The 15,718-nt window shown below is 32.4% G+C and overlaps 1 protein-coding gene and 1 pseudogene across 1 annotated transcript; one reads left to right on the top strand and one right to left on the bottom strand.

Annotated features, from left to right (window-relative positions):
• The first annotated feature begins 4,135 nt into the window (after positions 1-4,135).
• Positions 4,136-6,125, top strand: LOC112025415 (probable LRR receptor-like serine/threonine-protein kinase At1g07650; annotated as a pseudogene).
• Positions 6,126-8,206: 2,081 nt separating this feature from the next.
• LOC112025414 (putative dynamin-related protein 4A) lies at positions 8,207-15,047 on the bottom strand. The gene is made up of 2 exons (XM_024058089.2): positions 14,183-15,047; positions 8,207-8,812 (listed from the first exon to the last, which is right to left on the bottom strand). Exons 1-2 carry the CDS (start codon positions 14,885-14,887, stop codon positions 8,207-8,209), a joined length of 1,311 nt encoding a protein of 436 aa, XP_023913857.2. The 5' UTR covers positions 14,888-15,047.
• Positions 15,048-15,718: the final 671 nt, after the last annotated feature.

Here is a 15,718-nt window from a genome sequence, read left to right as displayed (position 1 = left end):
AATTTGCTTAATATACAACTAAATTTTATAAGTTTCAAATTTATTATTTAAATTTCTCATCTCTTAAGGAATAAGAAAATCTATATCTATATATTTCTAAAAGCTGAAATGTAGCATTTATTATTGCTACGCTCCAGCTCAGTCACATCAGCAATCACGACATCTTTATTAAAAAAAAAATATTTAAAAAAAAATATTAATATCTAAAGATGACTTTACACATTCTAAAATAATAATTAAATACATGTAACTTACCAACTATAATAAAATATTAATATCTAAATATCTAAAGATGACTTTCCACATTCTAAAATTATAATTAAATACGTGTAACTTACTGACTATAATAATGTTATTATTATTATCATTGAAAACATGTAGTCATACAATATATTATTTATAAATAATAACAATATCTCAAATTTAAAAAAAAAAAAAAAAAAGTAGGAATTCTTCACTGGACATACCATCCTTTTCTTTTTTGTTATCCCTTCTCATAAGCATTTTATCAAACATGTGATATAGAATTACAAATGGTGGGATTATCTTCAGCATACCACTTTGTTGGTGGTAATTTATAGTAATAGAGACGTGATAGAAATAGAAATACCACTTAACACTCCAATATATTTAACATTATATACACACACATATATATATAATACTAAATATATTCAATATTAAAATATTCAATATTGGACATAAAAAAAAAAAAAAAAAAATCAAAATTGCATTATCAGCTTATGACCTTACACATTCTTTTGAATGAACATATAAATACTAAATTGTAAGGACTGGGTTTGAGCGTCACTACCGTGGGGTGAATGGACTCAAGCCCAATTAGCCCAATACAATGAATTTGTCGAGAATGGGTTTGAGAACTAGGCCTTAGCGCGCGGACAACGCCCAATATGATATTCACCACCATCGAACATAGACGAACTTCGAAGGTCTATCCTCGGCCCAATCCAAGGAACTCGGTCGTAGTATTTATTCCATGAGAATGGTTCCCCCCCCCCCCCCCCCCCCCCCCCCCCTTTTGACCTGTTTCTTCCCATTATATAGTCCTCCTCCAATGATCCCTTTCCTCCACTTGTTGATCATCTATGCCTCCCTCTGACAACCCGTCCCATCAACCGCTTTACCAAACCCCTTGTGAGTTGTAGCGACCGAGGCAGCACTGCTCAGATGTCATTTCTCCATTAATGCTACCAGAGCATTAGTTGTGCGCATTTAATGTGGAGGTGACAGTTCCTTCTTAAATTACTCCTCCACCATGCTTCTACGGATGGCCCCTCCTACTTGTCTTTTTCTTGGGGTGCTCAGGGAGGCCACCTTTGGTGGTGTGCTGCCTTTCCTCTCTGTGGTCTCGGATGTCCGAGGACATGATCGCCCTCGGTGATTTCCCTAGGCCACTTGGGCTTTCCGCGCTCATTCTCGGGTGATTCTTCATCCTCGGCATAGGCCTTGGGCTTAATATGAAGTGGGCCGAGATCGTCGGGTTCTTAGGCCCCAATAAATTATTCCTAAGTGCATTATGGCAAAATAAATTGTCATATGAACAGAATAGTAGAAAACACACCCAATATTGCATTATGAGTTTATGACCTTACACATTCTCTTGAACGGTCATATATTAAGTTATGCCAAAGTGCATTATGACAAAATAAATTGTCATATGAAAATGAATAGTATAAAACACACCCATGAAGAAAATAAAAGAAAACACACCCATCAAGAAACTCTAGATTTTCTTTACTAATATTGAGATGATTTCTTCGATCAAAGATAACAATTCAACAAAAAATCACCGTATCAATTTGGTAAGTATCTCAATGTGCTTACAATACCCTTGATCTTCACTCTATTTTATTTTTTTGGGGTGCATTTTAAATGTTTTCTACTTCTTCTTTTGAGTAATGGTTATCTTCCTTGATCATAGTTTACCAAATCACTTCCATCATATCGAAATACATTACCATCTTGCTAATTTCTTATTTTGTTTTAGTACATGGTCTTTTGCCTCCCATTTGTTTATTTTATTTTCTGAATAGCTTTGTTATTTTTCAAATTAAATACTACAAAAATTCTTGCTAAAATCCTTTAATCTCGTCTAAATATATGCTAATTTATAATTTCTTTCTTAGGATACCTTGGGAGAGGAAACAAAATATTATGATTCATAGGTATGGTGTTTCTCTTTTCCTTTATATTTGGGATTATACCTTGTGTTTCTCTTTTTCTTTGTATTTGAGATTATACCTAATCTTTATATGGTTTTTTCATTAATTTTTCAACAAAATACAATGCAAATAACATTATGGTAATTCCAACATACTAAAGATTTTTTTTAAAAAAATTTATTTTAAGATCTAATCTCTAAATCTTGCCATTTATAATTTTCAAGGAAATAATTATGGGATAATAAGGGTCTATTTGTGATCCACTTATTTTGCTGAAACTGAAAATTTTTTACTAAAAGTATTGTAGATAAAAGTAAAAGTTAGTTGAAATAGTACAGTGAGACCTATAAATAGTACCAAAAAGTGCAGTGGGACCCATGAATAGTAGCAAAAATAAGCTAAATAGTAAAATAAGTTAGTAAAATTAATTTTTGTCAAACGAACACTTACAATGTTTACGTATTGTATCCATTTTACGACTATGGGCATGCATGCAATATTTATTTATGTTTTCCATGGTTAACCTAATATCCATTACTTTTGATTTAAAAATTCTCTCAATTGAAGCATATACCTTGGTGTGACTTGTTCTTAGAAAATTCTACAACTTAATTCAAATCATGCTAGCCACACGCACACACTAACTATTATTACGTCACCTCAGTTAGCTTAAACTTATCTCATTTTCAAGGGGAAAAAATGCTTAAAAATATCTCTTTTTCTGAGTTGAATATGTTCTTTGTATTTATTAAGACATAGCACAATGATTTTGTACCCTTCTATATGAATTAAATCATCATACCTTATTTAGCATAAACTTATCTTTTATTCCAAGTTCAATTTGGCTACGGCATGTTGCTCTTCAATCCATAATTCTCCTTAAATATTTTAGTGTAATACTTATTTCTTTAGTACTTATTTCTTATATTCATCTGCGTAAACTTCTTACAAGTTCTTGAATTGATTAGAATTAAGAAGGTTATATCAAGATAATGGCAACAATCTTTTGTGTTAGCACTACTCAAAGAACCAAAACTATTAAACACAAAATTACTACCATAAATCTTTTTTCTTTAGGATAATAAGTGATAAATGGTTGTTAGTTTGTTTACATTTCTTTGTAAATAGTTGTTTTTGGTTATTTTGGGTGATGATGCAGGTATTACTAATCAAATTCTCTTACATTTTTTTTTTATTGCTAGAATTGTGTTTCACATATGTCACATTTTTTAGCAAGTGTTCTAAATATATATATACATATATATATGATTTCATTGTCAATTCTACAATCAGCAATGCAATACTCTTGCAGTGTAATTTATAATTTATTTCATTGATTGTGGACACCATGTAAGCAATCTAAATTCATGCAGTGGGCAACTTACGACCTGATCCTGGGGCCATTTATGTTAAGCTGGACATACTATGTTGGCCTGCTTTCTAAAGCAATTAAATCTTTTGAGATTGTTGATTTACCAATATAGTGTAAGAGCCTTTTTGTCTGAAAGGTTTTTGGAATGAAGCATTATGGTACAAAGTCGTATGTCTGAAACGATTCATACAAATAGAGTCAGCTCACAAAAGTTTAAAAATAAATTTTCTTTTATGTACATTCAAAACAGTAACAATATGTGTGTTTCTAATCACAATGTGATGATTTGATGCTCATTGGATAGATATCTGACAAGAAACTTGCTCAGTGGGCCAATTCCGGACTGGTTCAAGGGAAGAGATAACCGCTAGTATGCTTTCCATCTTAACTTCCACACTGAATTTGCATGATATTTTTGTTCACTTATTTTATTTTATTTGGGACATTAGAAGCATATTCTCTTAAGGTATTACACACAATGTTTTATATCTGAAAATGTATATATTTGAAATCCTAATTTGGATAATGGTTCATTTCATGACCTCTTTATGGGTAGGTTGCAGAGAACATTCTCCACGAAATGAGTGAAATAATCCCATTCTTCTGGCAGCTTAATTTGCATTTTTCTCCATGTAGCATCACCTTGAAAGAGCAGCATTATTTTGTTCCATTGTTCAATGTTTGTTATCTAGAAATGCTGGGTGGGTGTGGCCAAGTGGGCCTAAATTGATGTTGCTTTAGCTTTGATAAATCCAGTTTGAAGTTTAAGAAATGTCATATTATGGTAGATATATAGAACACAATTCTGTTATAGAATACATGTAAGATGTCTTTCTTAGAACATCCATAAGGATGGTATAAATCACTGAATTGGTTAATTGTTTAGCTAATTATGGAAAGAAGGGATTAAGGTTGTATTAATTGGTGGTTAATATGGTCATGAGTTTTTATACAACTCTCAAATTTCCTCTTTCAACTTTTTTACATATTAGATTAATTTAATTGTAGCGTAATCAAAATTGATGGATATGTAATTTTATGTATTGGAAGATTAAAGGAAATTATGTTTCAACAGAAATTTGTTCAGAAGCTTTTCTGGACAGAACAACTCGTAAGCTTCTAATTTATTTGACTTCTAAGGAGAGCACTTTTTATAATTTTATTTTTCATTTCCATTTTTTTAAATATGCTAATTCTTCTTCCTCATGCCACATTTTAATCTAGAATTCTTACGGAATGTCTGAAGAATAATCCATGTTCAAAAGGTATATATACATATTAGGACCAAACTAGCATTTAGATGCTTCAATTAGCGATATCACACCTTCCTCATCAATGATTTTTTATCAAGAAAACAAGAAGATTAAATTATTAATGATAATTGAATATCTCCTGTTTTGTTTGATTGTATCTGATTACTTTGGTGCTCTCTAGCTCAGTATTCCTTGAATATAAATTGTGGTGGAAATGCAACCACCATTGGAAACATCAAATATGAAGCAGATTTAGAGCTAGGAGGTGCAGCAAAATTTGTTCACATGATGTCGGATGATAGTTGGGGCTTTAGTAGCACTGGAGATTTCTGGGGTATTTGGAGTGCAGCACATGACTACATAGCAACAAATGAATCTGTACTCAAAATGAATGACTTCGAATTGTACACAGATGCACGCCTGTCTCCTCTTTCTCTCACATATTATGCGCGCTGCTTGGCAAATGGAAATTATTTTTCTTCCCTAAATGCTATAGACGATAATTTGACCTAAATATATTGTTATAGGAAGAACTGGTGCTGAAGGATTTTGATATTGAGAAGGAAGCACAAGGAGTTGACAAAGCAATTGTTAGGAACTTTACAGCATTTGTTAAGAATAAAATTTTGGAGACCTGCTTTCACTGGTCTGGGAAAGGGACAACAAATGTCCCTAAGAGAGGAACATATGGTCCTCTTATATCAGCTATCTCCATAGATGCTGGTAAGTACAAACGTTGTATGTACTGTATTCCTTCTTTTACATGGCCAGGCATTTCTCACTCTCACTCTTTCATTTTTGAGTTTTGAATGTTTTTATTTTCCAAAACTAAAAAGTAATATATTCTTATTGTATGGTTTACGGAGAAGCAGTCCCCAAAACAACTGGATGCGAAGTAAAATACTTGAAACAATGTTAATGTGCAGCTTGGTCGAAGACAAACAAATAATTTTTCTTATTCCTCTCTAATTCCTTTTTTATTACCTAACCTGTGTTTTGAACCATCTAATAGTATCTGGTTTTACTCTAGATCCACCTATGTGTATGCCTTTACAGTACAATATGCAAAATCGAATGCAGTTTTACAATCACTATTCTTTGCTACTTTCCTTCTTTGTAGATTTCAACCCTCCTGATGATAGAAAAAAGAAGATACTCATCACAGTTGGAACTGTAGTTTTGGTGTCAAGCCTTATCCTCCTGATTTTAGGAATTCTTCAGTGGAAAGGATGTTTGGGAGGCAGGACATCAAGGGAAGAAGGAAACTCTATTTTGATATCATTGACTAGTAAGAATACTAATGAAGCAGTCCTTTAAATTTTTAAGATGCATTCTAATATATGAAACTTGTTCCATACAGAACTGAGAGGCCTAGATCTGCAAACTGGTTTTTTTACATTCAGGCAAATTAAAGCTGCCACTAACAATATTGATGCTGCAAACAAGCAGGGCAAGGTGGCTTTGGAGCTGTATACAAGGTAATCTACAACTCCATCATAGTCTTCTATCTTTGCATGAATGCATTTAATACCTTTTTCTCTTATTCCCTTCGCATTTTCACTGGTCCAGATAGACCTCATACATAACCAATAGCGCAAATTATACCATCAATGCAGGGCACTTTATTAGATGGTACCATAATTGCAGTTAAGCAACTTTCTTCTAAATCAAAGCAAGGGAATCATGAATTTGTGAATGAAATAGGCATGATTTCTGGATTACAACATCCGAATCTTGTTAGACTCTATGGATGCTGTATTGAACAAAATCAGTTATTGTTGGTATATGAATACATGGAAAACGATAGCCTTGAACATGCTTTATTTGGTAAGCTTAATCTTTCATCTTTGGCATATTATTATTTTGACTTCAAAAGAGTAGGAGTCAATTTCCATGAATCATATAGGACCTATAGGTTGAACTAAAAATTTGGATATCATAGATTGAGCTATCTACATTGCTGGTCCAGAGGAAAGATGACTGAAATTGGACTGGCCTAGAAGGAAAAAAATATGTCTTGGCATAGCAAGAGGTCTGACTTTCTTGCATGAGGAATCAACCCTGAAAATTATTCATAGGGACATCAAGACTAGCAATATACTACTGGATGGGGACCTTAATCCTAACATTTCTGACTTTGGGTTGGCCAAGCTTTACGAAGAGGAGAACAGCCACATTTGCACCCAAGTTGCAGGAACTGTGTGAGCTACCTTTTTCTCGTCCTTCATTCTTAATGGCTCTAATTTCAAGTTGCTTTCCAAAAAGAAAACCAGAATAAAGCAGCAATTGAAGTCTCCATAAACAAGTTCAAGTACACAAAGTACTATGGGAAAGTCCTCACTTTAAGTATTAGTAGGAGCTTTATTTATATTAGCCATCTGCATTTGCTACCCAATTGTACTCCTATTTAGTATTCCTGCTTTACAAATATTTACATGATAGATATAGAAATAATCTGCAAAGTTAGTTTACCTCAATTTTATATGTATCGAAGCAACATCTCAAACTTCTCATCAGATAGAAACTGCAGAATAAAATAGAAGGATGAGAAATTTCTGTTTTATTCAAAAATTAAATTTCATATGGTGAATGCTACCTCTAAATTTTTACCTTTTTATAAAAGGATTAAGCAATATAGAGAAATTTTAATTTATATTCTGCTTTCCTGTATGGCTAATGGTGCATGACTACATCAATATGATCAATTATTAACTTGCAAAGTGGCAATATCAGTAATAGGTAGAGAAATAGTCACCCCCTACCCCTCCCTCTCTCAACCCACCCAATCAACATTAAGTGTAGTTTTTCAAGGCTTGCAATTGTTGACGGTACAAATCTTGTTTTAGGTGAATTTTCATTCATTCATCAGATGCGACATGGATTGGCTCTTCCACTACATTATGAAATCGATCTTAATTCTGGGTTAGGTAACCATTACATTGCCTGTCATGACAAAAAATTCTTGTATAATGATAAGAAAATATATTGAATCCCCTGGTTGCAAAATATGTGTGTTTCATAAAGCTTCTTGTATATTCTTGTCAACTTAGGAAAGAAAAAAGAAGAAAATTTAAGAAATTAAGCTGTGAAATTGTCCCTTTACATGATTAAAACATTTGATATGGCAGTTCATGCACTGCTTCTGTGGCTTATCCTATCTTGGTACTAACTGTTAAGTCAAAGTGGAAGTTACATACAAAATTACATAAAGTTTGGCATTACAACGTTCAACCAATCACGTTGGTTCTACCTCATTGAATTTATAACTGTTGAAGTACAATTGACACTGTTATTTGATAACATCCATGCTTTCTGGGTTGATGGATGTTTTCCTTTGTATGCTTCTGAGAAGTTTGAGCAAAAGAAAAATGTCCTCTGCTGCATGGGGGGTTGCCCATTCATACGGCGACAGTTTTAGAGGTCCCTGTTCCATTAACATTGTTAGAATAGAAATACCTGAGAACTGCTACTTTTTTTTTTTTTTTTTTTTCCAAAACCATAATTTCCTCCATCAAAAATTTCTCTGCAGGGTCACGTTCAGAATGCTTGTGAAGTTCATCAGAGAACTGGTTGAGCATTTCAACCAACCGAGCAGTGCAATGCATGTTTTGCTCATCTGGGTATTCATCAAATTCTCCTCTCACAAGAATTTTCCTTAATGATTCTTTGGCCATTCCAATAATCTGCATAAAGGCTGTCATTGCCTCAGTAAAAGATGACATCTTCTGGGGCATTCTTTTCGCCTCAGCAACATTCAAGCTCAAATTGTCATTAATGCTCTTCACAATAGCTGGCAAATTTCTAGCTATACTAGCTGCTTGAATTTGCACCAGCTTTTGTGCCAGAACAGGAATCCCCACAATAGATTTATCAATCTTGGAAAGCTGAGGATGTGATTCAAAAAGTCTAGCCTCTTCCACTCGCGCCTCTTCATAAGATTCTTCTCCTATCCGATTCCTTACGCAGACATAGCCAAGCCCAATATTGACATCATCAGCAGTAACCTTCTCAAGAAGGCCTTCAGGAGACTTGTCAGACTTAGTAACAACAGCAAGAGTCCGTTCACCAGTCTTGTCCACCATCTGTGACATCCTGATAGATTCACAAGTAGTGAAATCCACTATTTTAAATAACATTTACTGAGTTCTGATTAAAACATTTAAAGAGCTAAGCATTCCATATATACAATTTCTTTCTTCTTTTTATTTATTTATTTATTTTTATTTTATTTTATTTTTTGGTGGGTAGAGGGGTGACCTGAATAATGATATAAAATGAAAATATTAAATTGAGTTAGTGTTGGCAATATAAGAATAGCATGAATCTATCACAAATTTCACTTTTATTTTCATTAGAAGCCTTTTTAGATATAGTTTCTTTTTAAGAACAAGTTTTTTGTATTTGGCTTCAGTAAATTATTATCTTATCGTTTAAGATTTGTATTGTTTTGCTCAATATATAATGCTAATTAATTTCTTCTTTCCATTTTCTTCTATATTCTTTTACAGGCCCTTTGTTTCACAACAAAAGGGGAATTTGATGGATTTGGTGGATCCAAACTTAAAATCTAATTTCAGTAAAGAAGAGGCAGTAAAAATTATGATAGTAGCTCTATTATGCACTAATCCATCACCAACACTTCGGCCTACCATGTCTGCCGTAGTAAGCATGCTTGAAGGCCAAACTGCTGTTCATGAGTTGATCATGGATCCAAGTATTTATGGTGATGATTTGAGATTTAAGGCCCTAAGAGAATACTTTGATCAGATCATGGGACAGGGCTCAGATGACACCCAGAGTCTCATTAATTCATCGGATGCAACATGGATTGGCTCTTCCACTACATTATCGAGTCAATCTTAATTCTGGGTTAGGTAACCATTACATTGCCCGTCAAGATGAAAAAATCTTGTCTAATGATAAGAAAATATATTGAATCCCCTGGTTGCAAAATATATGTGTTTCATAAAGCTTCTTGTATATTCTTGTCAACTTAGGAAAAACAAAAGAAGAAAATTTAAGAAAATAAGCTGTGAAATGAAGCTGAATATATATTTGAGTAGAAATTGCCCCTTTACATGATTAAAACATTTGATATGGCAGTTCATGCGCTGCTTCTGTGGCTTATCCTTCTAAAAGTATTATCTAGGCACTAACTGTTAGGTCAAAGTGGAAGTTGTATACAAAATTACATAAAGTTTTGCATTACAATGTTCAACCAATCACATTGGTTCTACCACATTGAATTTATAACTGTGGAAGTACAATTGACACTGCTATTTGATAACATTCATGCTTTCCGGGTTAATGGATGTTTTCCTTTGTATGCTTCTGAGAAGTTTGAGGAAAAGAAAAATGTGCTCTGCTGCATGGGGGGTTGCCCATTTATACGGCAACAATTTTAGTCAACTTGTAGCTAGTGATGGTAGTGCCCCTTTTGGCAGAAATCTTGGGTTGACTGTGTAAATTGGCCAATCTACTAAACATTGTTAGCATAGAAATACCTGAGCACTACTTTTTATTTTTATTTTTAATGCAAAATATGAAATGACTATGAGATCCATATGAAATCCCAAACCCAGAAATCTATTCAATTTTAAGGTCTTGTAAGCTCAAACTCTAAATTTGGTTAGCAAATCACTGTCTTTACCTTCATACCATTAAGTGAGCCTAAACAAAGTTGACAATCAATGTATTAAGATTGCTAATTCTAAATTTTTGCTCCTTAATTTCCATGGGTAGAAACATACAAGATTCTTTCAACCGTACAAACCCAAAAGGAAGTTCTTCAACAGGGCGTAGGTTGATTCAAGGGGGGAAAAGATTGAATCAACGAGTTATTACGATTTAGGTTAAAGCTTGATTGATTTAGATTAAGGCATGATTTAAATGTAAATGTAGTTTCAGTTTGTTCCTATCAATAGGTACTTAATCTTTTTGCTTGGTTGCCTTAAACTGTTCTACATGCCGCAGTTATAGTCATAAGCCACTACCCAATTCCAAGGAAATGATCCTCTATTTCACAGACTTCACCTCATCTACCTGATTATTGCAAATGACCATAACCAATCATTTCATTCTTCTATTTTATATATATATATATATATATATATTTAATAATCACAGAATGCATTATAAGAAGCTAATTTTCTCATAATGCTTCTTAGTATTCTGAGGATTTTTTCAGTACTCTAAACATATAAGTTGGTTTTGTAATCTTGAATTACAGAGAACTCACATATATGAAGAAATTAAAACTACTAAGTAGGTTCATGATATTAAAATTGGTTCTCCCCCCAACAAAAAGATAATAAAACTACACTGTTTCAAGTGAAACAAACCAAATACATAGAAAGGAAAACAAAACAAAATACATATGTTGCAAACTACTTTGTTAACATGAAAGCATAGCAATTATTTTAAACTAGCCGCGAACCCGCGCGTTGCGCGTGATAATTATTTTTATGGTGGTTTTATTAAAACAAAATTTACAATTTAAACTAATCTAATAATGAGTAATGTATTTCGTAATTATATTTTTATTTATTATAATAACAATCATAAATGTAATATAGGATCAATCCAAAACACCAAAAAAACATGCACTAAAAAAAAATTAATAAAACTTAACAATGATTAATTGAACCAATATTAGGATAAAATTTTGTTTTTGATAATCTATTAAGGTTATTTTCTTTGTAGAAATTATAATTTCGGCCACTCAAAACATATTATCAAATAAATAATTATTAGCAAAATCTAAGAATTAAATTTCTATACATGCATTGTTATAAAATAATAATAATTAAAATAAAATTGCAAAAGTTAAAATTTGTCACCTATCCGATTATTTTTGTTTGGCTAACCTTTGCTTTTCTTTAAATAAATGGCATTATAAAGTACTTCTAGTACAACTATTAAGAGTACTTTGTTCATTACAAAGGATTAGAAAATAAACAAAAATTAGTAAAGTCTCACAGTTTAACATCTAAATTGAGCACTATAAAAAATATGCTATATAACAGAATAAATACCAAATTATCTAAATCATGCTATGTAATAGAATAATATTATATTTGTATATGCTATATTTAATTCTTTAGAACGCAATAGGACAACATTTAACATTCAAAGAGAATTTAAAAAAAAAAAATGAAAAAAAAAAAACAACAACAACAACAACGACAATTTAAAAAACTAAACTAAATCACAATTTAAAAAACTAAACTAAATTGCATTAACCCAAAATAGAGTTTTAAAGAATATAAAAAATTATCAACCTAAAGTAGAGATGCAAGAAAAATAAAAAAAATCTACAAAAAAATTGAGAGAGAGAGAGAGAGAGGGAACCTTTTTTTGTGAGGGAAAATTATGCATGGAATAGAAGAGATAGTGACAAATTTATAGTAAGAATGTGTGAATAAGAAAAGACAAAAATAAAGGAAGATGAAGAGAAAGAGGAAGAATGATATTAATGTAGAGGGTAGTGGGGAGATGAAAGGTAAAGGAGGGAGAAAGATTGAGGAAGTAGTGGGGAGATGAAATGGTAAGGGAGAGGGAAAGGTTGGAGAAGTGTAAATAAGTAATGGAAGTAAATAAATAAGTAGTAGGCTGCATTTATAGGACTGAAAATTGTAAAAATTATTTTAAAATTGTAGATAAATTATATTTTAAAAAAGAAAAGAAAAAAAAAGAATTACGTGGCAGCTGATGTGGTGCAACGTGAGAGTAGTAGCATTAAACGCTACGCTTCAGTTTTTAGTAATATATAGATGAAAGCATAGCAATTATTTTAAACTAGCCGCGAACCCGCGCGTTGCGCGTGATAATTATTTTTATGGTGGTTTTATTAAAACAAAATTTACAATTTAAACTAATCTAATAATGAGTAATGTATTTCGTAATTATATTTTTATTTATTATAATAACAATCATAAATGTAATATAGGATCAATCCAAAACACCAAAAAAACATGCACTAAAAAAAAATTAATAAAACTTAACAATGATTAATTGAACCAATATTAGGATAAAATTTTGTTTTTGATAATCTATTAAGGTTATTTTCTTTGTAGAAATTATAATTTCGGCCACTCAAAACATATTATCAAATAAATAATTATTAGCAAAATCTAAGAATTAAATTTCTATACATGCATTGTTATAAAATAATAATAATTAAAATAAAATTGCAAAAGTTAAAATTTGTCACCTATCCGATTATTTTTGTTTGGCTAACCTTTGCTTTTCTTTAAATAAATGGCATTATAAAGTACTTCTAGTACAACTATTAAGAGTACTTTGTTCATTACAAAGGATTAGAAAATAAACAAAAATTAGTAAAGTCTCACAGTTTAACATCTAAATTGAGCACTATAAAAAATATGCTATATAACAGAATAAATACCAAATTATCTAAATCATGCTATGTAATAGAATAATATTATATTTGTATATGCTATATTTAATTCTTTAGAACGCAATAGGACAACATTTAACATTCAAAGAGAATTTAAAAAAAAAAAAAAAAAAAAAAAAACAACAACAACAACAACAACGACAATTTAAAAAACTAAACTAAATCACAATTTAAAAAACTAAACTAAATTGCATTAACCCAAAATAGAGTTTTAAAGAATATAAAAAATTATCAACCTAAAGTAGAGATGCAAGAAAATAAAAAAAATCTACAAAAAAATTGAGAGAGAGAGAGAGAGAGGGAACCTTTTTTTTGTGAGGGAAAATTATGCATGGAATAGAAGAGATAGTGACAAATTTATAGTAAGAATGTGTGAATAAGAAAAGACAAAAATAAAGGAAGATGAAGAGAAAGAGAAAGAATGATATTAATGTAGAGGGTAGTGGGGAGATGAAAGGTAAAGGAGGGAGAAAGATTGAGGAAGTAGTGGGGAGATGAAATGGTAAGGGAGAGGGAAAGGTTGGAGAAGTGTAAATAAGTAATGGAAGTAAATAAATAAGTAGTAGGCTGCATTTATAGGACTGAAAATTGTAAAAATTATTTTAAAATTGTAGATAAATTATATTTTAAAAAAGAAAAGAAAAAAAAAGAATTACGTGGCAGCTGATGTGGCGCAACGTGAGAGTAGTAGCATTAAACACTACGCTTCANTCAACTTGTCATTAATGCTCTTCACAATAGCTGGCAAATTTCTAGCTATACTATCTGCTTGAATTTGCACCAGCTTATGTGCCAGAACAGGAATCCCCACAATAGATTTATCAATCTTGGAAAGCAGAGGATGTGATTCAAAAAGTCTAGCCTCTTCCACTCGCGCCTCTTCATAAGATTCTTCTCCTATCCGATTCCTTACGCAGACATAGCCAAGCCCAATATTGACATCATCAGCAGTAACCTTCTCAAGAAGGCCTTCAGGAGACTTGTCAGACTTAGTAACAACAGCAAGAGTCCGTTCACCAGTCTTGTCCACCATCTGTGACATCCTGATAGATTCACAAGTAGTGAAATCCACTGTTGCAGAAAGAACATTGAGTATAATACTCTCTTCAGGAGTGATATACTCCATGATAATATCTTTTATCTGGTCATAGATGTTTTCAGGCTGACCATGGACTGGCACTCTAGTAATTCCAGGAAGATCAACCATAGTTAAATCAGGCACACCATTTTTTCTCACCTCCAATGTCAAAGGAGAGTCGGAAATCCCTTTTCCGAACCCGGCAATCTCCTCTGTGGCTTGATTTATAGCCTCAGAAACATGTTCTTCATCAGTTCGAACAACTTTACCATTGAACTCCAAGGAAAGATCAGGTTCAAGAGTTGGCTGGTCCATGAGCCTCATTATGAGAGGCACCCTTGTGCAAATTCCCTGGCCACGGGGAAGGTTGATACCGGCAAGTGATTCAAGAACACTTGACTTTCCTGAGGACTGGTCCCCAACCACAACAATGGTGGGGAGCTGAATGCCTTCTCTTGTGATCATAAGGTGACGGAGGCTGTCAACTGCATCAAGGAGTGGGCGAATACGATCATTGTAGGATGAAATGATGGGTGCCTCTTGGACTGCTTGAGCTACTACAAGTGAGCTTTCTTCTTCCATGTTTTAGTAGAAAGGAGCAAAACTTAGAGAAAAAATGCAAGAGAATGCTAGAGAGAGATGTAGTGTATGTGTTATGGAGAAAAGTGGTATGTGATGCATAAGAGTGAACTAGGATAGAGTATTTTTATAGACTGGCCTCATTCATTAAAAGATGGGAAAGTAAAGAAATTTGGGGTCTTAATTACCTTCTTCATGTGAAAAGAGTGAAGTCAATGTCTGCTAGACCACGGTGGCTTGGAAACTTGGTTCACAAGTTTTAAATATAAATTACCTAGTTCCTTCCAAGAGCATATTGAGTTTACAGTATACGAAACTCACGGCTGAAATCCTGTTTTGGAACATAATTTCAGTTAAAATTGTGAAATCATTATTTTTGCTACTATTTATAGGTTCAACTGTACTTTTTGATATTATTCATGGACTCCACTGTACTATTTCACCTAACTTTTATCTTTATCTACAGTACTTTCAGCGAAAAATTTTCAGTTTAGCAAAATAAGCGGATCCCAAACAGATCCAGAATCTTACCATTTCACCATTATAACTTAAATCTTATTTTCAAAAATACAATTTTATAGGCTATGCGTTCAACTGTATGTAATAACTAAGAAGATGTGTACAACAATAATGCGCGAGTAAGAACTGCCTTCAAATTTTCAAGGATTTTACTAATGTGTGTCTTAAGCGCACACAATAAGAAATCAATTTAAAAAAAAAAATTATTGAAAATTGAAAAAATTTTGCTCCAATAAAATTTTTCTAAAAATGAATTTGTTAAAGCCACACATAACCTGACCCAATTTTAATACATGGAATTTTACCATCGAGAGT

The sequence above is a fragment of the Quercus suber genome, unplaced genomic scaffold, assembly GCF_002906115.3.
Source record: "Quercus suber isolate HL8 unplaced genomic scaffold, Cork oak 2.0 scaffold_21, whole genome shotgun sequence".
NCBI classification, from domain to species: domain Eukaryota; kingdom Viridiplantae; phylum Streptophyta; class Magnoliopsida; order Fagales; family Fagaceae; genus Quercus; species Quercus suber.
Note: the sequence above shows the minus strand (reverse complement) of the source record. Positions and strands in the feature narration are given on the sequence as shown.

Coding starts and splice junctions, on each gene's coding strand:
- LOC112025414 (XM_024058089.2), bottom strand. CDS start 14,887: ATGGAAGAAGAAAGCTCACTTGTAGTAGCTCAAGCAGTCCAAGAGGCA. Junction 8,813..14,182: donor CTGAAGGCCTTCTTGAGAAG/GTTACTGCTGAT, acceptor CTTCTTGAGAAG/GTTACTGCTGATGATGTCAA.